Here is a 27,885-nt window from a genome sequence, read left to right as displayed (position 1 = left end):
CTCCAGAGAGCACTGCAGTCGCCAAACCACAAAACCAACTCAAAGAAAAAATGAACAGATTCCAGCCCTTCTCCACAAAGACATTTATGCAAAGATTCACGTCATATCGCAAATTACCCACAAGCATCAGCACTGGCTTATATGGTACTGCTCTACCAAAAAGTGTGTCCAAGAGAGAAAGAGAGAGAGAGAGAGTAATAAAAAAAGAAAAGTACTGACACGCTTGAGATCATAAGCCTGGCACCTCGAGTAGGAGTATGGACCTTCTACAAGTAGAGTTTTGCGCATGTGGAGGTCCTCCTCACGTATCGGCCAAAACTCGAACTAGGATCGGCGTCCGGAAGGAAAGTTGTGCTACCACTCCTGCCTCATCTTCGACAGTTGTAAGCAAGATGGGAACAAATCAGTCCCAGAGGGGGCAGGCGACTAAACACTACTCCCCTTTTAAACGCCGACTTTAGTTCAAGCTTTCACCGCATCGTGTCGTTTTGACGTAAAAAGGTCCATTGAAACGTCCGAGTAACACTCTTTAAGCGTTACAATCGGCGGTTCCCGTCACCCTAAGAACCCAGGCCCAGGCCGACGGCAACAGGTCAGGCGTGAGGGCCGGCAGTTTCAGACGCAGCTCCGTTTCGCTGGACGAGACAACAGTAACAGTCTGCGACTCCACTCCCAGCATGGTTATCTCTGTGTCCGCGTTGATATGCAGAGATCCCAGGCGGAGCTCACTTCCCCGCGGCCACTCAAGGACGAAGACGTAGACCGCTTTGGTGCCGTCGTCCAGCTGCCCTTGAGTATACCTGCGTGAGCAAAGACGGTTTCGCTCATATAAAGTTGCAATACAATCTTGAGAATTCAAGCATGATTAATTCCCAGCACAACACGAAAAGGAAGATGCGCTGCGACCTTATTATAACGGCGAAAAAGACAGCCCAGAAGACAATTTTACTGGGATATGAGGTGTGTGCGGTCCCGGACTCGGCAGTATCGCGATACAAATGTTTCACGATCATATCTTAGAGATAGTTTTGAGTATCTGTATCTCCGTATCGGGACACATTTGAGAAACGTATTTGTATTTCAGTGATTAAATACTTGTACGATGTATCGACTGTATCGCAATAAATTGCCGGGCTTAGATATCTCGATACAGTTGATGTGAATTGACTGGTGCGAGGGATCCAATATTCATATGAAACCGCCACATAACATCTTCTAAAAAAAAGGGTGGGGGAGGTGTCTGTTTTAGGGGGGGAGGGGGGGGGGGCGAGAAATTGCCTTGCATATTGCGCAAAGGAATCACCAAAATTAAAAAAAGTGGTTCAAAGAATGGCCAGTAGTCATTTTTTTCCTGGTTTTTAATTTACTGTAGATTCCGTGGGTTCAACAATTCGCTACGCACACTCGCCCCCCCCCCCCCCCCCCCCCCCCCCTATTTCAAGTTACCCGGCAAAACTAAAAATCACAATGTTCCAAACCGGAAATGACGCGAAACAGGGCTCATTTCGGGCAGACGACTTTCACGCCATTTACGACCTCGGAGACGGTAATTCCCCGTCTTTAACCAGACCAGAGCAGACCTCTGTGAATGCAGAAGTCCTTCGTTACCTTAACGACCACACGTAAAGATGTCTCAATGTTCGATCAACTCTTTCCACTTTAGTCGCCTCCTGTCTTGTTTTCCTTCCAGCGATCGCTCGCTAAAGTGTAAAGAGTGAAGGGCTTGATGGGCTGGGATAAATGATTTTATATTGTAATTTTATAATCGCATATCGTTTAATGGGCCAAAAGAAAGAGGTTAGAAAGTCTAGAGCCTGTTTTTCGGGACGAAATCGCGAAAATATGGCGGACTATTTCGTACCCCCTTTCCTTCGAAAGCTCTCCGCCTTTTCACTGCGATACATCCGCGGTAAAAAAGCACATCGGCCGACCCCAGCTCACGCACTGGACGTGAGCACTGCGTCACTCAGACGTATGCGCTCGTCAACAGTCAATCCGTGGACGTATGTTTGGATTCGCATTCGTGTCCAATGAGATATGGGACTGCAGTTATTATCACTTGCGAATAACACGTTTCATGGCTTGCCAAAAAAAAAAAAAAAACTCCGTGGGAGTTTGAAGCCTTAGCATTTGGTGAAATATAAGACACAACCACGTTATATGCCATTTCGCGTTTGAGTTGAGGTGGAAGTTCTGGCGGCGGTAGGGAGGCTTTTTTCTTTCGCTAGTCTGGAACGGCGACCGAATTGTCGCTACCTTGATGATAAGTTATTTGAAAAGCCATTCATGCTGAATGTAGTTAAGTTCACTTCCGAAGTTTGGAAATGCATTTCCTGGTGAAATAAGCATCTTTATTGCTTGATAATTCAAATGTTTCTATTTCATGCCATATTTTATACTTGCTATACAAATGAAGTTGTTTGACATGCACTGCATCATTATAACATGTGTTTGCAGAGAATAACCACCTTCGGGAAAGAGGTATTTCAATGTGTATCTGTATCTATATTCCGGGACACGTTTTTGCCCTTTTTTGCAAAAGTATCTTAGGGACATCCCGTTACATGAAAGACAAACGTAACTCAGGATCTGTATTTTGACCTCAAAATATATGTATCTCAGTTTTTGTATTCAGGGATACATTTCCAGTATCTCTCCCCAACCCCGGTGGTACCAAGCTAATTCCTTTTTTAATAAACATATTTTCATTTTTTTTCTGCCTGGTCATTCCCTAGGTTTTGCTGTAGACTGAAATGGATACTTTAGCGTGCCCACCAAAATAGATGCGCTGGCTTCTTTCTTTTTTTTTTTTTTGCAGTGTAGAACATTTTGAAAGACACATAATAAATTCGGTATACCTGGTTGGACCGACAAAACATAACACGGGTCTACGATCCTCATAAATAAACTACAGATTGATGAATGCTGCAACTTTCTCAGAACATGACATCGCCGATGGAGATGGGACGTGAAAGTTTGCTAGCAATCCATACATTACCTGGAACAAAAAAAATGAAAAGGAACGAGAAAAATTTATTTTTGAGTCGATGTGCTCCAAAAGCGTAATTTCATAGAAACATGACATCATATCGTGGGCGCTTGTGACATTTATTTTAGTACAACGAGGTTCCCCAGCAGGAAAGAAAATAATATCATATTTCTTAATGACAAGTCTGTTCCACTGAAATAAAGGTGCAGACGCCCACGATATTTGTTTATTTATGTTTCTTGACAAAATTAGGCTTAGACGGACATAATAAAAATGTGTTGTATGTATGTTTGTACAGGCGGAAATTATTGAGCCTTCATTGGTGTCTGGCGACTCAGCTGAGAGGAGAAGTTTTACCAGTTCAGTACAACTGCTAGCCTGAATCTTTTAACGTCCACCACGCAGAAGTTATACACGACCGCACGTCGGTAAAATGCTCACCGAAATCGTAACTCGCAGGGGTGGGGATTGAACCTAGTATCCGTGGGTTAAATTCGTACTTTTCCCCGTTTCTATTTAGATGAGCATCGTACCCACCATTGGCTCATAAACAAATGATCGTTACTTTTACCTTTTGATCCAGATAACGCAATGTTCTCAAAATTTTGCATTCTATCATCATCGCTAGCATCATATTCTGACAAATCTGTAGCTTTCTACCAGACTTGTGCGCTACTTCTTACAAATAATTAAATGTCTCGTAATAAGTTGCGCACAATTACCAGATTACAAGTAACGAAGTAACTTGTAATATATCATTTTTACGAGTAATTGCCTTAAAAGTTGGGTTATATCTATTAGAAAGGTAATCGCAAGAGCAATTTGATTATTTTGTAACTACTAGAATTACTTGTAACCGTTACTCTTTCCCCTCCCGTTTCTAATGGCTCTTTCCGTAAACTTTTCCCATCTTCGGACCAAGTATCGGAAAGCAAGATGGTCTACCAAAATTGCTAGATTCAACAAATGAGAATATTATGATTCGGTTATTATACTCCGATAATTAACTGTACGAAAAACTAACCGTTGTCAAACCCAGAGAAATATCTGTCGTTTTGAAAATTTAAAATAATCGGAAAAGCAACTTTTTTTTTTTTTTACCCAGGAACGACTGATTTATTTCTGCTAAGGTAATCAACTGATCTAATCGAATACTTTTTAACCCAGGATAAACGTATTCGTAATTGGTTACTAATTTTAATTAATGTGTAAAAGACTGCTATGTGTAATATGTAGTTTATTGATGCGGGTGGAATAACCGCGTTTATTTTTTCTGCTCGCCCTTGTAAAAAAAAAACAAAAAAACATTGCGGTTGTCGCCTTTTCCATGGAGCCACAGGGAGGGCGAATGCAGAATCATTCTCGCACGAAAGTGCTCTATACTCACACCAGATTATGACAACATTTATACTACCCTGACATGCAGTCGAAGTATCAGGTATCGATCTCCCTTCAATCAGCTCTATCAGTGAGAAGTGGCTGAGGTAGCGCGGTCTAGCGATGCGGTTTTAAGGGCAAAAAAAGCGATCTCTCTCTACCACGGAAACTGACTGTGTGATAAGTGGAACGCCATAGCTAGCAGGCTAATGGGATCAGGGAAAATAAATACGCAAGTGTTTTTGGCATACACAAAGACACCTTGAAAAAGAACCCTAGTACCGGCTAAATCAAATCCTTGGAAAACCTTATCGATACCTTTATCGTGTGTGTTCACGCGAAACGCAGCCCCCACTGCACACTCGGCGACGCTGCTTTCTTGGGGAGCAACGCCCATTGGTCGGTTGGCTTCTGCCTCGGTATCGGAACGCTTTCCGAGTAGTCGGGTCAATCGCATGTTCTCCGGAGGTTGAGGCATTCGATGCCCGTGCCTTACTTCCTTCAATCTAAGCCGCGATAAACGCCGATTATTATTTTTTTTTTTTTATGACAAACACTCACACCGCAAAACCGTCATGTGTGGGAAAAAGTTCTCCAGACGGTAGCCAGGCACCCCAGGAAGTGGGAGGGGGTAAGGGAGAAATCGGGTGGATAGGGGCAACCGGGCACTCTAGCAGGCAATGTTTGATATTGGTGTTTAGGGAGGGAAGGTTAGGGCAGGAGGGATCGGAACGGCATCGAAAGTGATAGAGCCTAGCGGGAGTTAGAAGGGTATTTGTCTGTAACTTTCTAAGGGTATGGGTTTGCGTCACATTAAGGTTATGATGAGACCGAGGTAGGCGTTGCTGAAAGTTATAGAGCTGTTTATAGTGATATAAGATAGAGCGTTTGAAATTAAAGCCTCATCGCTGGTCGGGGGGGGGGGGGGAGGGCTAGGCTAGGTGATCACAGGTGCCCGGATATGCATTTCGCGGGCGAGTTGGTGGACCAGCTTATTACCTGCAATCCCTGATGACATTTAACCGTGGTGGAAGAAACATTTAGGTGATGACCCTCCATCCGACGCGGCGATCACATTATGTTCGGCGCACCGAGCGCTTCACTCGCTCGGGGATAGATGGCGCCCAAGTATCTGGTCCCTCCCAAACCGACCGCTCCGATTGTTTCTCCCAGCGGTGGTCCCGCATCCCCTCGCTCATCGCTTCTTGTTGTACCTCACCGCTGCCACGCCACCGTCAAGTCGTCAGAGTCCGTAAATCTGTGTTCTAGCTCTTTTTTCTTCGATCTTGGTCTTCTTCTCCGGGTTAAGGTTCAACTTCGTGCATGATGGTGGCACCTGTGATCGACACAGCACCAAAGCAAAACACGAGGCCAGCCACTCGCAACACACCGCCACCACACCGCCACCACACCGCCACCACACCGCGAAAAAGGCGAGCACGCTACTACGCCGAAACAGTGGCGGCCGAGGAGAGACCTCTTACCTCAGCGCCCTCCGCGGCCGCGCGGAACTAACTAGTCCTGGTTCGAGGTTTAGCTCCGAACACGATCTGGTCGCTCGCTCGCCGCGGGAAGAGCGGCCAAAGTCATCACCTAAATGTATTTCTTCCACCGTGCCTGGGACCATTCAAATGGTGACCGAGAATGGTTGAAGTGTGTGTAGAACGGCCTTGGAGGTCTGCTTGGAGCAAAATAATTTGTTGGCTTAGTTGGTTAAACATTACGAAAATAAAATGCGTGAAAGACAAGGACAAGAGGAAGACTCCAGATGGCATGCGCTTACTCGCCACTGACGTTTTAATTCGGAAGATAAAAGGAACGAAAAAGTAAAAAACCTTAACGTTAAAAGCCACTCATATTTTGAAGGCGCGAAAGGATCTGAAGAGATTGAAAATTAAAGAAAGGTGAAAAATTAATATAGTAAAAACGAAAGGAAATGGTGGGCATGATTAAAGTAACAGTGAGAAAAATATTAAAGAGAGAGAAAGTAGAAAGGTAAAGAAAATTTTTAAATAGTTAAGAAAAAGATTTCATGTACTTCGATTATTGTGGTGACGAAGTCACCGATGGAGCACTAATGCAGGCGTTTCCTTCGGTCGCAATGGCTTCAGCCTCAAAACTTTCGCGAGTTTGTTTCTGAGGACGCCTCCTGAGAATCCTTGTGCTGGACAGCAGCGAAGCGCATCCACAGTCCCTCAGATATCGAGCGAGATGCCTAGACGAATAGTATTTTAGAGATAGCGCATGTTCTCTGAGCCTTACGTTGATTCATCTTCCCGAGTGTCCCACATAAACCTTCCCACAGGTGAACGGGATCAAATACACTACCCCGCTGCAACAGTTGACGTATTTGTGGCAGTGTCTAATACCGCATTCGTCAGGCTTTGTGCACGGGGTGTTGACTCTGGGGCAGAGCTTTTTTAGCTTCTCGAGGGCTGAAAACGCAACCGGCACATCGTGTTTGGAGGCAATTCTCTTAAAGTTACGAGCTATATTAAGGATATAAGGGACGACCGCCTGTCGACTTATTTTTTCTCTACTTCTCTTGCTTGTTCTGTTTATTTTTATCAAGCATTCAACAACGCCAGACAGGATGTAAGGCGGTAGCCTGACGTCTTGAGCCGTGATACTTGCGCGTCAAAGCACTCCCTTGCTGAATGATTGCAAGACTTTTTCAGAGCGGCGCTCAAACAACCAGACACAATCCCTCTTTTGACAAGCTGTGAGAGTGCAGATTCATACTAAAATATTCGTTTCATAGATCCAGGCGAATACATCCAACATACGTGGTCATTTTGAAAGGTAAGTCACATATTAAGAAATTGGAGGATGTTGTTAGTCGGAGTTTTGTGGGTGAAGTTCAGCCCTTGTGCCTGACCTAGAAATATATTTTTCTTGGCGTTGATGGCGTTTGCGTCAGGTATTTTTGTCATGTGCACGAACTAGTTGTCAACGTTTACCTGAATATGCGGGCGACTGCATAGGAGGTCAAACCCTGGAAGATGCCCCTGTCACACTTCGAAAGAAAAATGTCACACAAAATGGGAGCTACGCATGGCCCAATGGTGATATCTTTCTTCTGTATGTAAGCCTTTCCTGAAAACGCGACAAACGTTGAACACAAATAAAACTTCAAAAGCTCTAAGAAAGATGCGACCGGCGTGCAACAGGTGTTCTGAAAGCATGGGTGCCATTAGAGTCGACGCATTCGCTGACGCTTCCAAACAATTTTCTGTGTTGTATTGCATAAAATAAGTCTTCAATATGTTCTATGTTGGACCCTGTTTCTTTTTACATTAATTTAATCGCCGTCTCATTATGCAAGTCGAGGTCCTACTCCTTCGCCATCCGACACCATGTAGATCCCCAAGACATCAACGGACTGTTCGGCTACGGAAAACGTTGAACGCATCATGCCAAGAGGGTATGTAAGATCGTTCGTTCCAAGATGTGGAGACAGGTACGACTTATCGCGTGTGCCTCAAGGTTCTAGCTGGCTGTGGGTGTTCTAACAGTGCCCAGTGGTCAAGGTACATCCACTGTATGCGTTCAGCAAGCCAGATGAATGATTTACTCTGGTGGTCCTACATCCCGGCCCTGAAACTTCTCCGGACTCAAAACAAGGCACGCCAAGGCGAGTCTGTCACCCTGCTGTGGAATACATCACTTCCTGCACACCTAGGCAAGGTACTTGAGAAGGGTCCGAAATTCTGTACAATGCCCAAAAGGCAGAGCGCTTACATGTTATATACCGTTAACGACACCGCGGCGAAAGCTCCAGAAAATAATAGGTCCCGATGCATCGATGACTGCGTTGATGTATTACTAAGGTGAATCCTAATCACGCAAGCGAAATGAAACTATCAGACTTTGTGGATCACATTCATCCTAACAATAAAATTCTGTTAACGTCCGGCAAAAAGAGAGGATTCGTTGTGGCGCCTCAGGACATCACCTGGAAAAGGCGGAGGTGCCCTTGGAAAAAAAACCTTCAACCGCTTATTTGACCTCAAATCGAAACTTGTTAAGGTCAAGGCTGTTCAACTGTGCCACACGCTGGATTTGAAACGCTAAGAAAACAAATCATCGCGTCTAAAGGGAACGAATTGGAAGCTTCTTTTTTTTATGGGCCTTCCTTATGGGCCAAGACCCATAAGGAAGGACGCCCTTTTCACGTAATTGTAACTGAGAAAGGATCTTGGCAGGGTGACATGTCGCCGTACCTTCTGCGTCCTTTGTCCGTCCTCAAAATTGATGACACCTTCTTCCTATCCAACTCAGAAGTAGTAATTCAGTACCTGACAGACAATTCAACCCGAACACTGTATGGGTTTTCTCTAGATGTTGAAGGCTTATTTTATTCAATACCACACAAAGAATCGTTTGAAACCGTCAGAGAATTCATCAACTCTAATGGAGCCCTTGGTTTTCAGAACACCTGTGGCATACAGGTCGCATCTTTCCTCGAGGTTTTGAAATCTTATTTCTGCTCGACGTTTGTCACATTTTCGGGGGAAACTTGCAGAAGGAAAGAACCTGCATTGGGTCATGCGTGGCTCCCATTTTGTGTGACATTTTTCTTTCAAAGTGTGACAGGGGTATATTCCAGGGTTTGACACCCTAGCCAGCCGCACGCATATTCAGATACGTTGACGACTATCTTGTGCTCATGACAAAAATACCTGACGGAAACGACATTAAAACCATTAAAAATATATTTCTAGGTAAAGCCCAAGGGCTGAACTTCACCCAGGAATCTCCAACTACAACAACCTCCAATTTCTTGATATGCGACTTACCTTTCAAATTACCACGTATGTTGGATGTATTCACCTAGATCTAAAAAACTAATACCTCCAGTAAAATCTCCACACTCAAAACTTGTCAAAAGGGGCATTTTATCTAGTTGTTTGAGCGCTGCCCTGAAAAAGTCTTGCATTCATTCAGCAAGGGAGAACTTTGACGCGCAAATATCACGGCTCAAGGCATCAGGCTACTTCACTTCCATCCTGTTTGCCGCTGTTGAATATATAATAAAACCAAACAGAACAATCAAGAGAACTAGATAAAAAAGAAGTTGACATATTCCGCTAGATGTAGCGGGGAAATTTTACCGCTAGATTTAGCGGGAAAATTTTTCCGCTAGATTTAGCGGGAAATTTTTTCGCTAGATTTAGCGGGAAATATTTTCCGCTAGATTTAGCGGGGAATTTTTCCGCTAAATCTAGCGGGGAAAATTCCGCTAGATTTAGTGGGGAAATTTTTCCGCTAGGTTTAGCGAAGAATTTTTCCCGCTAGATTTCGCGGGGAAATTTTTCCGCTAGATTTAGCGGGGAAATTTTACCGCTAGATTTAGCGGGGAATTTTTCCCGCTAGATTTAGCGGGAAAATGTTTCCGCTACATTTAGCGGGAAATGTTTTCCGCTAGATTTAGCGGAGAAATTTTTCCGCTAGATTTAGCGGGGAAAATTTTCCGCTAGTTTTAGCGGGGAATTTTTTCCGCTAAATCTAGCGGGGAAATTTTTCCGCTAGATTTAGCGGGGAAATTTACCCACAATGCACCGCGCGGTTACGCCGACGGCGACGCCGACGCCGACGCCGACGCCGACGCCGCTTAAGCCGGAAACGGGCCCCTAAGAGCTGCGCTCTAAAAGATGTTGGGAGAACGTGCTTGTGATCAAGGATCACTTGGGCAATACGGTTGTAAAAGCATCTTTCGGAGATGTTCGAGATGGTGGGTCTTATGCCGTGCCAGATGTCGCATATGATTCCGGAGCGTCTCCTGGGTTCGAAGAGATATTATGGAGAGACTGCGGGATTCTGCTATTGTATCTGTGGTGGATGTGCATTTTGGAACGCCAAGAGATACTCGGAGTGCCTGTGCTTGAAGTGACTGGAGCTTTTTCATGTTAGTCGGACTGAGGCCATGTAGTACAGGAAGGCAGTAACGAAGAATGCCAACAAACAAGGTGCTATAGAGGCAGAGAAGTGCACTTGTTGTAGCTCCCCCGGTCGTGCCACTTATGAACCGTCCATGGTTAGTAAGTGATGACTATTTGGCGTGAAGACGAGCCAACTGGGAGTTCCAAGTCAGGTCGCGGTCGATAAAAATCATCATCTTCCGAATTAAAACGTTAGTTGCGGGTGAGCGCCTGTCTTGTGTAATCTTCCTCTTGTCCATGTCTTTCACGCTTTTTATTTTCGTTCTGCTTGGAGATCTGAGGGGATCTTGCTCTGGCAGCAGGCCGCGAATGGCAGCCTGGAAGTTCGTATAGAGCGTGTAAACTGATGTGCATGGCAGATGGACAAATATTTGCTAGCATGTAGGATGTGAACCAATTCTAGTGAGAGGACAGTGGGGGTGGGTGGGGAGGGACTGCCGTATGAACTGCTGGTGTGAACATGGGGGATTGGCGATTGCGGCGTGGATCTCGTCTCGGAGACAGACGCATTAGCATAAGCTATGGTTTGTCTGTGAAAGGATGGCTTGTTAAAGCTAGCTTGCGCCCTCCCGCGTTCATCGTCAATGTCCAAGGACATACGGTGAGGTAGAATGGCAAAGCGCAGGTTTGAGAGTAGGGGTTGGGTTGTAAGGGCAGGTCAATGGGAGAAAGTTCTGCCTGCTCCAGGATCCACATACACTATGGTTTTCTCAAAGAGGGTGCTATTCGCAACATTCATGACCTCCAGGGGCGCACTGGCGCCTATGAAAATGGCTGACATCTGGATGATCGTCGTAGAACAGCAGTACGAGGCTGGGTCTGCGACGCGTGAATAATTGTAGTTTTCCTATATACGAGGAATATTAGAGCCTTAATTTATTTTTCTAAGTCAGGAAGGTGTGGGCAAGCCCCTTTATTATGACGCCAATCATCCAGGAGCTAGGGAGCGCGATTCTCACAGCGCAGTACCACCATCGCTGGAAGTTGCGAATTGTCAATCCCGACGTAGGTAAAGCTCCTTCATGTTTTAAAAGCAGCGCAAGGTGGGTCAATGCATGGGGTACGTGCAGCCTGCAGCCCTTGGGAACATCATGGCGACACAGCGCAGCACTGAGCTAAGCTAGGTTTCAGAGACGCCACGTTCTTCCCAGAAGTGGCGTGCGGCACGTGTCTCGAGCATTTCCACAACAATGAATGACGTCACTTTTCCCAGGATAGAAGGGCTTTAGATGTAGGTGCAGAAGAGAGGTCAGAGGGAGAAATAATCCCATTTCGTAGAGTTTCTGGCTGTTGGTGGAGGTAGAAAAGTTCAAGGAAGCCTTGTATAGGGTGCTCTACGCGAGTCAGAGTTTGGTGAGTTGTGTGAGAGTAAAATATAGTATAGAATAGAGAATGTTATTAAGAGGTAATGCATGAACTAGTGGACTCGCTTGCTTTTCATAGAGGCCCGTGTGCTTTATGACCACCCTGCGTACCAGTCAAGTAACCGTGTGACATGTTTTATCAGAAATGGCGTTGGCGTGGTCTGCCCTCTCCTGTGATTGTACGCCTAACATGATGAGGCTCTCGGAATGGGGTGTTGACTAATGGGTAGAGATATGTTAAGATTAACATAGCGCTGATACTTTGTATGTGCCAAAATGAAAGCCGTTTACAAGTCCCTGTAACGCCGGATTAGAGCGCAGCTCTTGAGGAGGAGGATGGAAGGGTACTGAGGGATAAACGACTCTTTGAGGTCACGTGACGTTAGGGAGGGTCGTCTGACGTGAGGGGGGTCACGTCACCTGAGGGTGGTCACGTGACCTCGGGGTAGGGCTACGTTAACTGAGGGGGGTCACGTGATTTCGGGGGGTCACGTGACCTCGAGGAGTCGTGTGACGTCAGGGGGGTCACGTGACCTCGGGGTGTGGCCACGTGACCTTGGGGTGCCATGTGACCTCGCGGTTACGCCGACGGCGCTCAAACCGAAAACGGGCCCCTAAGAGCTGCGCTCTAAAAGGAGTCCTGATTTGGCCGGGCCGGATGTGCGAGGTGTTCACTTATGATGTCCAGTCCCTGCTGCAGGTGACGCGTGGGTGCACCATAGAGTTAGGTCGTCCGCGTAGAAGAGGTGTGACCGCTGAGGAATTTGTAAGAGGCGACCAGCCAGCTGGGCGCGCTGAGGTGAAATAGGGTAGGGAAAAGCACCGCCTCTTGCAGGGGCGCCGCGTGGGAGTGTAATTGATTGGGACGTCTCATCAGGTTTACAAACGCTGGCTTTGCGATTTTCGAAAAATCTGAAGATGTATGTGTGACTGTGTCCGTAGCTTGTTTTTCGAACTAAAACGAATAAGTGCTCGTGGCCGACGTAATCGAATATTTTACAAAGGTCAATAGTGACAAGGACTTGCACCTGAACAAAGGGTGGTAATAAAAAGGTATGCAGAAGGAGGATAAACGGGTTCTGGGTTAATATTTGAGGGAGGAGTTTCATTTGTTTATGTGGGAAGACCGAGATGACTTCCAGATGGTCCCGGTAACTGTTGAGGACTCATCCACTTCATTGTTTGTCCCACTTAAAAGGTTAAGAAAACGGAATGAAGGTTGCTGAGGGAGGGGAGCTTTCCCGGTTGAAGTATCATGGTGATATCTAAACAAAACAACGAGGGGAGCGAAGCAGGCAGAGTAATGCGGAGGGACCTTCTGATACACCTCAAAACGGCGTGCCGATGTTTCACTAGGAGACTTAGCTTCTTCAGCGCGCCTTTTCATCATTGCTTACAGGAATATATAGTAAGTGGGAAAAAGGAGGACGGCATGGTGGAAGAGTAAAGGAGGGGGAGGTACAGCTGTCAAAAAAGAAATGGAAAGATAGAAATGTGGAAAAGAAGAGTGCTGAGCGGGACTTGCAATCTTGTGGAATTATTGGAACAGTTTCTGTAAAGAGAGCAAACTGGATTATCTGGTCATTGTTTGTGAGAATGGAAATACCCTGGAAAGCAAACCGTGAAGGTAATACCCCCCCCCCCCCCAAGTGTGATAAATTCTAGATATTTTGTAACTTCTCACCCTTGTCGCCTTAAAAAAAAGTAGTAGATCCGGGTTCAAAACGCCGGATGAGAGTGGTAGCGCGGTAAAATGAAGTTAATGAGGCTAGCGCTTTTCTTTTGTAGATACCATGGGTGCCTGCGAAAATATTAACTGATAACTTGCTGTAGCTATCGGATAAGAAAAACATATGTAATAAAAAAGAGAGTTAGATGGTGACAATACAGGATTTCAACTCTTGGGATGTGTCCTCCGACCAGTGTATATTGATATGATCTATAGGTTGTACTTTTTGCATACTGGGAAGGCTGCGAAGTAGCGTTAATGCCACTCCATCCCCTCCGGGAGCTTGTATTTTGTTTTGTTTTGTTTAAACTGTTTAGGCCAGTTCATATCTAGGGTGAAGGTACGACCCAAGCCAGACATTTTCAGGGCCTGTGTAGAGTGGGTAGTTTTACACAGGTGGTGTCGAAATGAGCAAATCCTGTAGTGTCTGAGTCATCTGCGTAGAGCCTTGAACGGGGAGATATGTAACTATAGTGGGTAGGGTAGGTGGGTAGAAACCTAGCCGGAATCGTGACAGAGATGGCAGTAATTACATTACTGTAATGGAATTACAGTTAAAAAGTTACTTTTCATGGTAATGAATAGTGTAATTAATTACTTTTCTAGGTTCTTACTTCAGCAACATAATAAATTACTTTCAGGCAGTAATTTCGAGAAAATTACTCATTACTTTTGAAATGACTTGTCCCAATTGAAAAATTTTGTTTGCAAGATTAACAAAAAAATTAAATATATTTTTCATGGTGAATTGTTGTGAACGAGGCATCAGAGCAAATAAATGACGGTAATCTGAGCACAAAGCCTCGTACATAGACGCGACATGCGCACGAAGGCGGACTGGGAAAGCGAAGGAGAAAATGCTCATCTGTGAAGACATTGCTGGAAGACGACGGCTCAGGAACTCCAGGCAAAACAGATTCAGGGCGTCACGTCATCACTACAATACTATGCTTCGTTCATTCCTAAGCTGACAGTGGGGTGGGAGCTACGAGCTCAATAGGACCAACCAACCACCTTCTTTTGATCAACTGACCCGTCCCTTTCTCTGCGCTTGAGTATGAACGTGAGCGTGGTTACGTGGCGAAATATAGACATACGACTGTTCCAACGAGCACGTAGCTTCTACCGCACTGTCAGTTTGGGGATGAATGGCTTATATTCTACAGAGCGAACGGCACATCACCATTGGGGTAACACATTTTAAAACCTGAAAGAATTATAAGACAAACAGGTCCCCAGCCTTGTTTCTCCTTCGTCAAGGAAGTTCAAACTCTAAGCTTCAAATATTGTGAACAACACACGATCGGAATAAATAGTTACTCCCAAATGCCTTGTCAAAGCCCCAGAACCTTTCGTGCGGATCCTTGGCCTTGTTAAGTAAATGTGCTTTTTGTAGTGAGAAAAGACTGGTTTATTCGGTAATAAAGACTTCGAGCAGATATCGCCACGAGTTTGTTGGGAAAGTACACATCTAAGGAAGCTCGCGCCATCCCTTTTCATCCCTTTTCTCAACTTTCGACGCTTCGGCCTGGCGAATATTCGGCCCTTGGTGCGACAGCGCGCAATAACCTGGGCTCTTCGAGTGTTTTAGAACAGTACCCCTTGGGTGGAATGACCGGTAATACTAGAACTAGTGCTTCTGAGAAAATAGGTCGAGATTGCGTCTCAGGCGGAAGGGAAACGTTCCGCGTGACGACTTTTTTTAAGAACAAGCTCCCATGACCCGACGTAACATCCTGACACGGACTATAACTACTTAAAAATAAGGATGCCGGAAACATTTCACCCTTTAACTAAGACCCTTCAGCGTTGAATGAACAGTGAATTGATTAAGTCGGTTGTTTTTGAGTGACATCTAAAGAAGCTATTCATTATGTTTAACACTTATGTCGTGTGCGCCCGCAAAACAACTGTTCAGTATGGCTGTTCCGATGTAAACAGGAACATCTAAGTTTTGGTACATATACTGGAAATAAAAATTAGCACAACTTACTGCCTCAAGATATTGAAAAGTAATGTAATTAATTTAATTTCTTTTGGAAATTAATTGTAATGTAATGTCACTACTTTTAGTCTGTGGTAATTTGAAATGTAATTTAATAACATTTTTGCAGTTTTCAGAAAAGTAATTAGTAATGCAATTTCAATAATTTTGTAAGTAATTTTGTCATCTCTCTATTGTACTAGGATCCATGTGGATATTCGGAGGAGCTACGATTTTATTTGGTCACACACATGATTCCAGTTCGATATCTGAGACGTTGAAGTGATTAATGGGCTGGCTCGCTAGAACAGCGTCTCAGCTGAGACCGGGTAAAAGAAAGCACTGCAAAGGCTTGGGCGAACGACCACCTTGAGACACGGCTTGAGTCCTGCTCAGCTCGTACGCTGGTTTTTGCAGTGCTTTCTTTCACCCAGTCTAACCTGAGACGCTGTTTCTAGCAAGCCAGCCCATATGTCCGTGTTGAGGTTGCCTGATTGTTCTCAAAGTTAGTGATTAGGAGGCTTTTGACTGATGCGTTTTGGAATACGTTTTCGCAGTCTCCGGAGGCGCATCAGGTAAAGACCACGTTGTGTGCCGGCGTTGTGTGTGTTTTAGCGGTTTCTTCTTGAGCGTGATTTTTTGAGCATATCCAGGCGTTCTAAGGGTCCGACTGGTTCTCGGAGAGGCGTTCCAGATACTGTGCTTAATTATGACTTTTCGGGGGAGTATTGAGGTGTTAAGTGTAATAGAAAGGACAACATGATTTCTGAAGAGTATCTCCTGGGTGTGGAACTCGGTGACTTCGATTTGGCCCTGGAGAAATGTCAAGTCCGGCAAAAGGGATTGTTGGCGACCATTTGAATCGCCAACAATCTTGTCGGGTGTCAGAGTTGTTCAAAATGGTAAAGTGGTGCTGTGAAATGTAAAAAATATAAAACTCTCTTTGTGCGGAGTGTTGACCGATCTATTCTCAGATAATATTCGGTGCATTAAAATTTCCGCCCAGGAGGACTTCGTACGTGGATGTCAACTCCGCAGCAAAGTCAAAGAGGTGCTTAAATAAACAAAAGGGAGGTTGTAAAAATTGAGAAAACGGATGGGTTCATGTTTTGGGGACGGATAATAAACACATGCCACTATATTATGTGAAAGTGTCGAGGGGATATCCAGCGGCTCGTACTTGAGACCTCGTCGGATGTGTTTTGAAGACCTGGGGGGCCTCGTTAGGGTTGGCGCCTACGATTCAGTAGCCTGGGACATTTACCGCGCGACTTGTTTCCTGGAGAAGCAGAATATAGGGCCTAGAATCCAGAGTTAGAAGCCATTGTTGAAGGGGAGTGCGATTGGATATAATTAATGCTCCGGCAGTTTTATTGTATGAGCAGGAATGCAGTATCTTTGACCATTACGGTGTTATTGTACGGTCGGGGTGGTGGTTGCGGAAAGGGGGCGCTGTTTTGTTGGCTCGGCGCAATCGTTTTTTGAAAGAATCGGGACTGGGCCTGCATAGTCGTGGGTGTCGATGTGAGCGCGAGTAAGGTCTTCTCAAAAGAAGTTACCGCCTTCGTGAGCTCGTCAATCTGGGAAACTAAGGAGTCGACTCTACTTAATGTTTCGGACAGCACGTTTTACAGGTTTATCATCCGCTAGGTTAGTTGAGCGGTCTGTTGACCGCTCAACTAACTAAGTAAATGGGGGGTCAAAGCGTTGCTCATAATAGGGAGATATTTACCGGGGGGGGGGGGGGGAAGGAAAGAGTAATGGGCGGTGGAAGAGTGGCGAGGAGAGCAGGTGGTGGAGGTGGAGTACCTGGTGGCGTCAGCGGTGGGACTGTTCTCGGGGAGTATGCTGGCGGTAGCGTAGTCGCCGGCGGCGATGCTGAAACCTATGTTGTAATATCTTTGGATGGATATGGTAGGGTGGCCAGACGGAGATGTCACCATTGGGTGGTATGCTGACTCGGTTGGTGTGCCGCGGGGTTGGGTGGTGGAGATCGGCGTCCCGATTCCGCCGTACGGGGGAGGTTTGGTGTTGCCGCGGGCGTCGACGTTTGGCTTTGGATAATTTGCTGCGGTTGCCCTGACTGTTAGGGAGATGGGAGCGTCTCTTTTTTTGTGCATGTCATCAGGACTTGTGCAGTGTGCGTCGGTGCCACCCGATGCTTATGAAAGCCTTTCATGGGGGACGATGACGACCGTGGTGTGACTCTCGACAGGGTTTTACCGAGATGGAGTCGCTGGTCGTAGGCTGCCTTGATGCTGTTTTGTCCGTTTTTTCGTTGGACTTGGCATTCTGGATCAAATGATGGGTGTTCACCACTGCAAGGGTAGCCCCAAGGGGTGCATGGATGGGGACTTGCTGTTGGTGTAGAGAAGTGGTGCACGTGGGGCATCGTTAGAAAGTAGAAGACTCGGGGCAGTTGAGATCGCGGGGCTTGTTGGCTCTGCAGCGTTCGCATTTTATGGTTGTTGGTTGATGAAAGCGGTACCTGTATGCTGCTCGTAGGAAGAGGACGGTGTTAGAGATTCCGGTGCCTTCGAAGATTATGATGACTGTATCGGTAGCCTCCGTCATTCTTACTGTGATGATGGTGGCTTGACAACTTTCTAGCGAGCCCATTCATAGACTGACCTCACCAGCCAGTTTGACTACGCCACCGCTACCGCAATGCATCCAAGGAACTTTATCCTTTTTGCACGCCCAACAACATTGCTGGAGCTCTGCGTGTGTAAAGCACGAGACGGCGCGAGCCCTCGCATACGTGGCCGTCGGCCTCCCGTGAACTAAAGTTATGGCGTCGTCACGTATGCGCCGAAGGTTTAGTGAGATCGGTCTATTCATCCAAGGAGAGATCCATTTTGACACCATGTTAACGCCTTTGTGTGGGTTAAGTTGTGCGAAAGGTAGGTCGTGAATAGGTTGATCTGATTATTAACTGGGATGTCGCCGACTTGGGCGAGTCGTTTTGCTGTGCTTTCATGGGGGGTCTTGAGGAGGATGGCTCTGTGTGGCCAGAGAGTAGCGAGCGATTGAGTATGGTGAGATCATTGCATGCTCCAGGGGAAAGAGGAGGGGGGGGGGGGTTGACGCAGGTGAAACAAAGACGGATAAGATTGCATACGGCTTGATGTGTTCCGAGCGGAGCGTCTGGGGGACTCCAACAACGATTGTGTGGAGTTCATGTTGCGGTCGCGGTACAAGGCAATATTCTCAGTTTTTGCTTGGCATAATCCATCTGTGATTCGTATCTGGATGGAGATTTTCAGTAAGGGAGCCGAGTCAGGGTCGGTGTCGATGTTTGCGGCGTCTGAACGAGTGGCGTTACCGTCACCGCAGAGATAAAGATGAAGTTGATCCAAATATTTTGACCACCTATTATGTTGGTGTCAAGCTGAGGCTGGAAGCAAAGGGGGGGGGGGGGTACGATGCAGTCAGTATTTCCAGTAAAAGGCTCACCTGTCGGGGTATTTTGATGAATAGTTCGGTGCACAAAGCGAGAGCATCAAAGCTGGCCCAATGAAACCAAGATTCTGGCGTAACTTCCTTCCCTTAAAGGGGCGATGCAACAATTGTTTGTACTTTGCGCTAATACCGCTTAGAAGGGATCTCTGCCGTTAACGACCTATCAAACACGCGTTCGTTTTTCACCCCACGCAATAGAAGTCCCAGAAAAAAATAAAGAAAAACGAGCAGCGTTTACCTCCTCAGCTCGCAGCCAAACCAAGCGGCCACGTGATCTGGAGCCGATTATATGGCGCCAATGTGAATCATAGCCACGTGCTGGGGTTGGCTAAGCACAAGACATGCGCTGGGTTCCGGACATTGTTATGGCTCTGCTATTGTCATCGTTGCAGCGATTGGACACGGGCCACTACCCGAATGCTTCTCGAGCTAGTAATTATCACGAGCCAAATCAAGTGCCCACGCAATGCTCGGGTCCAATATATGAACCGCATTCAGATATCGTCATTGAGGTGTACTGTGATCCCCACGTTACGTCATCAAATTTTTCGAAGAAGAGATTGAAGGCAAATGATCGCCTTTGTCCTTGAAATTACACAGCAACAAAAAAGTTTCTTGGCCACTGGCGTTGCGTGCGAGTATCTTTGAGTCCCACTAGCGCCAGTAAGCACGTGTAAAATGAAAAACATTCCAATTGATTATCGTTGCACCGCTCCTTTAAGCAGTTAACTGTGGGTTCACATCTCATGGCTGCTTTTGAGCACTGGCGTTCAGGGGTGTAGGAAGTGATCGGGACGTGGTGGAAGGGGAGAAGAAAGGGTCCCGTTTCCTTTTACTAATTATACTGCTGAAAATAAATATCTGGAAGGCAAAAAAGAACCGCTGTCTCCCCTCCCCCCCCCCCCCCCCCCCCCCCCCCAACCACCCTTTTCGATCTCTGTTTTATTGCGACTGAATAAACCTTGATTCTGGCTTGCGAATGCAGAAAGTTGCAAATATAGTCATCAGAGTAAAGTAAAACGATGCTCCAAAGACGAATACACTTTCACGCACGCTGCACGCGTGAAGCCTTCTGAAAGGGTTAACACATTCACACGGCGTCGATATTCGATCGACGCTTAAAGGAGCGGTGCAACGATATCCAATTGGAATATTTTTCACTTGACACGAGCTTACTGGCAACCTGGGACGCAACGCCACTAGCCAAGAAACTCCTTTGTTGCGGTGTAATTTCAAGGACAAAAGCGATCATTTTCATTCAATCTCTCCTTTGCAAAATTTGATGACGTAACGTGGGGATCGCAGTACACCCAAGTGACGATATTTGAATGCGGTTCATAGATTGGACCCGAGCATTGCGTGGGCACTCGATTTGGGCTCGTGACAATTACTAGCTCGAGAAGCATTCGGGTAGTGTCCTGTGTCCAATCACTGCAACGACGACAACAGCCGAGCCATAACAATGTCTGGAACTCGGGGCGTGTCCTGCGCTTTGCCAACCCCAGCGCGCGGCTATGATCAACACTGGCGGCATATAATCGGCTCCAGATCACGTGGCCGCTTGTTCTGGCTGCGAGTTGAAAGGGTGAATGGTGCTCGTTTTTCTTTAATTTTTTTCTGGGACTTCTATTGCGTGGGGTGAAAAACGAACGCGTGTTTCATAGGTCATTAACGTTAGGGATCCGTTTTAAGCTGCATTTGCGCAAATTACAAAAATTGTTGTATCGCTCCTTTAAGTGTGCGAAAGCTCAGAGACACGGCGCTTTGCGTACCAAGGTATGTCCTTTGACCACGGGGCCTAACATCGAGACGTGCGTTCGACGAGTTGTGCCTTTTCCTGCACTGCTGCGCTATCGTAAACAATTCCACTTGTTCTCAAAGGCAGCTGCGACGTTTTGCACAAAGTTTAGAAAATGTTCATAGGTGAATGACTGCGAACGAGCAGAAAAAGTGTATTTCAGCACGCGGCCGCCCAGCATCTGCAAAACTTCGCCCGTTAGTTTTAAACAGAACCAAAATAAACGTCCGGTGCCGGCATTTACGGAGTGGGGAAGCGCGAAACAGCAAATATACCTTTTGCAAAATCGAAGTAACCCTAGCGGCGTAGTTTCGCGCAAAGTATATTGTTTACCTTTGGGTCACCGTTTCGGTTTCAATTTCCCAACCTCCATTCACGACATCCCGTCACGACCACGTACAGTGCACGCGTTTTCGAATATGTGACGTTCCTTAAATTTATGGTCTTCACCAATACGGATAAAATGCTGGACAAGTTTTTGGGGCTCTCGAGGTATAAAAGTTTGTGCGCAGGTAAACAAAGGAAGAAAAATAAGTGTACTGGGGTGATTATCTCGTGTTCATCATCTCAATGTCCATGGCTTTTTAAATGATCCATGAGCCGGGAGGGTCATACTGCATTCTGGAGTGGTAACCAGGCCACCTGAGAGGTATGGGACGCGGCCGGGACGCTGCTCCATGCTAAGTCTAGGCTCGGTCCTTACCGCCGCTCGAGGTTCGTGTTTTAACGGGTGATCTCACGAGGACGAATGGGCGTAATGCAAGCGAGCGCTGACTTTATTTTGATGCAGTGCTTAGATGCAGAACTTCGTCAACGCGTCAATCGATATCGAAATCATGCCATCCCTCTCCATAGCAAATGAGGTCCTATGACGCAACCTGGGCAGTGTTGCATGCAGGGATTTGTGTAAGCATTCTATTGTCATAGAGTTTAGTGGTGGGAGTGGTGGGAGCGTGTACTAGAGGACAGTTCCCGTGAATCCTGTCGCTTACGCTGCCGGGATAAAGGAGAAAGGAGCCTATGCGGCCGAGATGCTTAGCGCCGGACGCCACCGCGCTTCGATACCGCAGCGGTCCCGCTGTGCTGTGCTGTGCTGTAAGTGCAAGAGGTGCTCGGCGCTTGAGTTTGGACTTTCGCTGTAGAAGCTAGCTTCCACCTTGACGGCTGCCATCTTTCCTGCAAGTATGCGGTCATGTTGCGGCCATGTAAGTGGTGCAACATGCAGCGGTGTTGAATGGCAGGACGAAAGATATCCGACGGCTAAACCCTTCATATTGGGCGGTACCATGCGTCATGGCTTTGGAATGGTTCCGGAAGCTGCCCCCGGTACCCGGTTCCGTGTAGGCGCTGTGGCCGCCTTAGAGTTCATATCTGCTAACTATAGAGGAAAAGGTCCGCCTTTTTCCCATGCATTCTGGCTGCCACAAGCGGCAGAGCATGAAGACAGACCTTTGGAGGTTTTTAACTGCCTTCGATTTCACGAATATGGTTATCATTAGAGCATCTTAATGAACTTCAACAATCCAGGTACTTACCGGTGGAAAGATATTCACATTCCTTTCGAAGCCTTCTTTTTGCATAGCGCGCAGGCGTATGGCATCGCGTCAACACAAAACTAAACCAGGTAAGGAGCTTCGCGCTATGGTTTTGATATCCGCGCCCCGGGAAAACGAAAGCGCGTAACCACCAAATTCCCGAGATTTCGACAGAAGGAAAGTTATAGATTTGAGCGTGTTGGTAATCTACATTGAATTAAAACGAAAGAAACACACAAGAGGACGAAACAGACGACACAGCTTGCAGCGTAATGAGTATATTACATTTTATGGGCGTTAAAATAGCTCAGAATTTAGTTTTCAACGTTAAATTATCAATTTTTATATTGCTAAGAGTTTTCAGTCTTTGCGATTACCATTCCGACTGTCGTCCTTCAGTTGGCAACATTGGTTTCTTTCTTTCGTGTTCTGTCGCGCTCTTTCGCGATCTTTCACTCGGTATTTCAGATGTCCGCGCACAGTATTTACCACTCCTCATTACCCACCTTTACACCTTTGGTAGCCGCTCAGAAAAGTTGCCGATCATTCGGCTGGCGCACCGTTCCCCTAGCTCGGATCTGAAGAGGCCCTTCCGGATTTCTCAGATTAGATTCAGAAGATTGGAGCACAAGAAAACGACCAGCCGAATATACCATAAAATTCACGTGGTCGTGCGAGAGGTGCACCGCACTTTGTCGCGTTCTTGAACGCCCAGCTTCCGACGCATTTCCTCCCTTAATTTCGACGTGGCGAGATACGAACATCCTAGCTTTGCCATTGAATAGTGCCGAGAAGAATTTTAATTGTCCAGCGTCTGACAGCTGCTATAGCACATTTCGACGATGGCTAAGTCTCTAATTAAAATATGTCACAATAGCCGACTGTGTAAAAAGTTTGTTAGTAAAGTTTCGGTATAAGAATGGCCAATAATTACTTTTACTTCGTACATCGATATTCGCCAAGTTCGAGACCTAGATCTCATATAAATATATATATATACATTTCTTTTACATTCTGACTGGTATTTTTCTATATTCCCAGCTAGTCTTTGGTAAAACGCCTTGCATACGTTAAACGAGTTAACAACCAAAGAGGGAGCATCACAGTTAGAATGATACTTTTCCCCTACTCTGAATGGCACTAAAGAACCAGGCTTACACTCTAAACTTTGAGCACAATGTAGCGTCATCGAAGGGCGCCATGAGCGGCTATACCAAATGCCAGCTGGGTCGTAGAACATGACTTAGATCAACTCAAATTAATTCAGTGTAAAGCGTACTGGCCGGAGTTCCGCTCTTACCAGACATTTTTGGCGAGGCTGTCGTTCTGGCACTTCCACGCTTTGGAACCGTAGACGGCTTCTCCGTTCAACCTGAGCCAGCTGCCGAGCTGAGCCAACCTCTCCTGGAAAATGGGCGCGATTCTGCCGTCGTGCGTTGGTCCGATGTTGATGAGGATGTTGCCGCCGCAACTGATGAGAGAAAGCACGAGGACGAACGAGCAAAATCAATAACACAGACTACCGACAGTGTAGTAAACGCAAGATGGAGAGGTGACATCTCTCCAGACTCATAAAGATTTTTATTTATTTACTGATTTCATACGGCGAAGCCTTTCGTAAAAACGCAAAGACGATTCATGACAACGGCGACATTAATCTTTACGTTGCAACAAAGTCTGATGGAGGGTACAAATAAAAAGCAAACCTTATCGTCTCAACGAGCGTAGCGATGAGCTTCTTAGTCGTAAGAAAGTCTGAGAGACTGGCGTTCCTTCGATAGCCCCAGGAGTTTTGGTCGACCGTCATGCAGTTTTCCCACTTGTGCGGCTGGAGGACGCCTGTGTTGAAGACCAACGAAATATTTCATATACTATACGCTATAAAATGGCAGAGCGGTGCGCTATTCTGTCACCGAGTATGTTCGAAAACCACCTTCACGCGTGCCGTAATTTCACCACGTTGGTGGCCATTAGTACTTGCTGTTTCCTACAGAAAAAAAAAAAAAAAACGAAACACAGAAGGGACATACTGACCGAAAAAAAAGAACACCATTACAATGACAGCAGATGTGACGTCAATGCCAGGCATGTGTGATATGGAGAACGTTGTGCATAACGCTGTTGAGGTTACTGGCGCGACCCTGTGGACTCATAGTCACTGATAAGGCGGGAACGGCATGCCATACCTTTTGAACGCCTCCAGCACGTGCTTGTTGCCTTACGTCGTGCTTCGGCTTCGGGTGCACGCTCGAGGCTCAAGAGACGCCAAAGCTTTATCGAATTTGGCGAGCGCGCGTTGGAGGCGGGTCAACTGAAACTCCTCCCTGCCATTCTGATGCTATCATTGACTACAGTAGCTTTGGCAACGTTGTTAAAATATGGTATAGGTGGTTCAAACTACCGCCCAGATAAAAAAAGATTAAAGCGTTAGCACACCGTTTATACCATAACTGGACACTCAATTGTATGCATAGTACCACGATAGATTGCTGTTGTTGTTATTGTTGTCTTCTTGGTTCCTTCGGGCCGCATTAGACGAGGCCGCTGTAGATGCCCAATTTATCTTACCTTTTTTTTCTGCCAAAGAAAAATGCCCGTACATCTGCTTTAAAATGAAGTATTTGGAAAGCCAATGGACCGTGTGTCGCTTAAAGACGACGCTAAGCGCAAAAAAGTAAACTACGGTTGGCGTGGAAGGCGGTTCGCGTTCCGAACGCCAGTCGCACTTGCTGCTTTCACCGCTGTTGAAGGAGGGTCTCCTCACTTCTAGAACTCTTCAAGAAGTCCATTCTTGCGATTCACAACCTTGCCAATCGGCCTTGGCAATTCGCGAGGTCAAGAACAGATTCATCGTCAAAGTAAGCCTTAGCGTTGGCAGTGAGCATGCTTCAAAGGCTCCGGTAGTGCGGTGCGCGAGGAAACACGGTAACGGTTTGCTAAATGTCCCTATTATTATTAGGTCCGTAAATTGCTGTAACTTGTTTCACAGGTGCTTCTCGTGGAAGCACGGACATTCCAGAATCTAGCATGTGTCCACAGGCTGGAGGCAATCCGGCAATCCTGGTAAAAACAAATAGGGCGCAGCAAGCCTTGTAACAAGCGGTCTTCTAGGGGGGATGATCGTCGTCTTTATCTTACCGGGGTTGTAGCGATTATCGCAGGTGAAGTATCCCCCGTGCTTGCAGACGCAATCGTTGCCCCAGCGGTCGTTGGTGACCACCGTGTCCTTAACTGGGCTGCACAATGCGACACCGTCAATATCCGTTATACACCCCCCCTCCCTTTTCCCTATAAACAAGAGGACGAACATGGCCCTTCCTAGGACTGTGCACTTGCATTCTCTTCCTTTTAAAAAATAAACTATTACCACACTAAAAAAATGTCCGCGCGACCGTTCCTTGCCGAGTTTGCGGTCACGGAACCGTAGACTTGAGTGCAAATTGCGTGCGCTGGCAAGAGCTAATTTAAGTGGCCGTCCTTGATCAGTGCCGCTGCGTCACTCGCTTGTGCACCATCGGTACGGCCTGGCGAAGCCCAGAAATGCAACGGTAGCTCAGTTAAGACTTTGCTGTGCCACCAACTGCGCTACACAACCGCATACGATTGGTTCCGGGGAGATGCTCTGCCGGGTTTCAATGGCGACAGAAGGCCGCGCGAGATGAGCAAAGCGTTGGAGTGAAACGCCAGGGGCACAAAGCAATACAAGGTAACAAAGACAACGGAAAAGTTTGAAGACCCATTTCACAATATAGCGTTTGATCATATTTCTGGATACGTTTCTGAGACATTCAGATACATGAACGGGAGTGATCTGGACGTCCGTGATTTGTTTGAAGGGTGAATACTGATCCAAGGAGTCGCCGATGTTGTCGATAACTTGCATTCTACGCTACCTTTCTCACACTTGTGATGTGAGAAAGGTGGCGTCGTCATGTGTGAGTTTTCCGAGAACAAACTTCAGTTGTAAGTTTCTGTTCGCTTTGTGTTGTTTGTTTCTTTTACTTGTCCATTGTTTTTAGCGCTTTTAACCTGAAAAACGTGGATCAAACGCAATTGAACGCTGCCTTGTGAATGGCCCATTACCAAAGAAGCGTTCGGCTACAACTAAGATTGGTTAAATGCCCTTTAAACAGGCTTAGAACTTCCAGTCACTGTAGACTATTCCAGCCAAAAATATTTCGGACTTGGTAACAGATTTATATCGTAACTGCAAGAGGGGCAAAATGTCTGGGTGGTCCCAAATAAACGAAAGCTATGTACACTTAACGTCTTGACACTAAGCCGTAGCATAACTGGTTACCCAAACAGCATGATTCTTTCTAAATATTTAAAAAAAAAATGTGTGGCACTACCAAAAATTTACGGCAGCAGCCAAATTTTAAAGCTGAGGTGACAAGTCCAAAATGTATTGAGAGAGTCGCAATAATAAAGTTTTCCTGGCAGAAAATAAAAACATATAGACTGCACAATGTAGTTAATGCAAACACGATATTGTTGTTTTTTCCTATGAGAGGTTATTGACGAAACCTATATTTCACCAGCTAGATTATTGACCAGAGAAAATAGCAGGATAAACCGATGATCGCTTCATCGTGCCAATAGTGCCACACTTTGTGCACAAATTTATTCACTGTGTAACAAATTGGCTCTACGTTAAAAAAATCTTTCTTTATAGTAGACAAGCTGGTTGACCAACTGTTTCATCCGTGTCAACACACCTGTCATTGTAGAGCCAGGCGAGGAACTCCCGGCTTTTCCAGTAGTCCGCTGGTCCCGCCGCATAGCCGTCTGACCAAACCACCTCAGGCTTATATCGATTGACCAGATCGAACAACTCCGGCATCGTTTTCGTCTGGAATTGGGAGCGAAACTTGCTGATCCGTTCGCCCGCGTATAACTTGTGGGGTCGTTCAGGGTGGACAGTCACCTATAGTCCCATACGGTCGACGGGCCGGATCAGCCGGCCCTCCAAGGTCAAGAGTATTGACCGGACGTTGTTTGGGCTCGACTCAGAAAGAGTGATCATAAAAAAAAAATCATCATAACCTCGGAAACTGAAGAAGCATAGCCCTTATTTACTCTGCGTGTTAGATGCGTGCACTGGGCAAGCTCTCTAAATAAGTTAGACGAGATGTATTTCTGAGCAGGCAAGCTGTCGACTGAATTTTAAATATTATAGCATTTTAAATCCAATATAATTTCTTTCGTACCGAGGCTTATCGGACTATCGCGAGTAAGTTGCACACTTTGCGCAATACTGAAATGCGCTCGTAAAAACTATAATATTATTTTTAACGACTTCGTTCCGAATGCGACAAGGCTGCATTCTTCAAAGATAAAAGAAGGGAAAATGTGGGTGTATAGCGCAATATTGCTTACCTTCACAAAGAAATCCGTCGTAAAGTTGTTGCTCTTGTCCAGCCGGTAGAGAGGATTGAACCACTCAAATAAGGAATAATATAAGCCGAAGACGAGATTGTTCTTGGACTGGATGGCGTTCGCCAGCTCACCTGTGTTTTGTAATGGAGAGAGAAAGAAAAAAAAAAAAGAAAAACGGGTATTTGTTGCGCAAAGTATATTGCGCTGTTTTGCTACTTTTGGGAGGTTAAATCCAGACTTATACGGTACTGGTTATCAAGTAATCACATTATTTGTAATGGATTACTTCTCGTAGTAATTTTGTATTTCCTTGAATAAATTTAATA

The 27,885-nt window shown here is 46.1% G+C and overlaps 2 protein-coding genes across 2 annotated transcripts in view; both read right to left on the bottom strand.

Annotated features, from left to right (window-relative positions):
* Positions 1–68: 68 nt before the first annotated feature.
* On the bottom strand, positions 69–27,685 carry LOC8029518 (alpha-L-fucosidase). Its single transcript, XM_040213218.3, has 6 exons — positions 27,560–27,685; positions 26,899–27,032; positions 25,319–25,416; positions 23,887–24,019; positions 23,481–23,651; positions 69–800 (listed from the first exon to the last, which is right to left on the bottom strand). The coding sequence occupies exons 2-6, from the start codon at positions 27,021–27,023 to the stop codon at positions 530–532; spliced, it is 798 nt and encodes a 265-aa protein (XP_040069152.3). The 5' UTR covers positions 27,024–27,032; positions 27,560–27,685; the 3' UTR covers positions 69–529.
* The window catches only part of LOC121837285 (alpha-L-fucosidase-like), a 44,307-nt gene continuing 43,826 nt past the window's right edge, over positions 27,405–27,885 (bottom strand). The window contains exons 4-5 of the mRNA XM_042292871.1: positions 27,560–27,690; positions 27,405–27,437 (exon numbers count right to left, since the gene is read on the bottom strand). Of these exons, the coding sequence (XP_042148805.1) occupies positions 27,405–27,437; positions 27,560–27,690 (164 nt within the window). The remainder of the gene's footprint in view (positions 27,438–27,559; positions 27,691–27,885) is intronic.

Source organism: Ixodes scapularis, unplaced genomic scaffold (assembly GCF_016920785.2).
Source record: "Ixodes scapularis isolate PalLabHiFi unplaced genomic scaffold, ASM1692078v2 PGA_scaffold3__209_contigs__length_174095766, whole genome shotgun sequence".
Taxonomy (NCBI): domain Eukaryota; kingdom Metazoa; phylum Arthropoda; class Arachnida; order Ixodida; family Ixodidae; genus Ixodes; species Ixodes scapularis.
This window is presented reverse-complemented; position numbering and strand designations above follow the sequence as displayed.

Excerpts from the sequence above, each read along its gene's own strand:
- LOC8029518 (XM_040213218.3), bottom strand. The coding sequence starts at position 27,023 with ATGCCGGAGTTGTTCGATCTGGTCAATCGATATAAGCCTGAGGTGGTT. Across the intron at positions 23,652-23,886 it reads ACGCTCGTTGAGACGATAAG|TTGCGGCGGCAACATCCTCA; the intron begins GTTTGCTTTTTA and ends TTCTCTCATCAG. Across the intron at positions 801-23,480 it reads AGCCTCGCCAAAAATGTCTG|GTATACTCAAGGGCAGCTGG; the intron begins GTAAGAGCGGAA and ends TTGCTCACGCAG.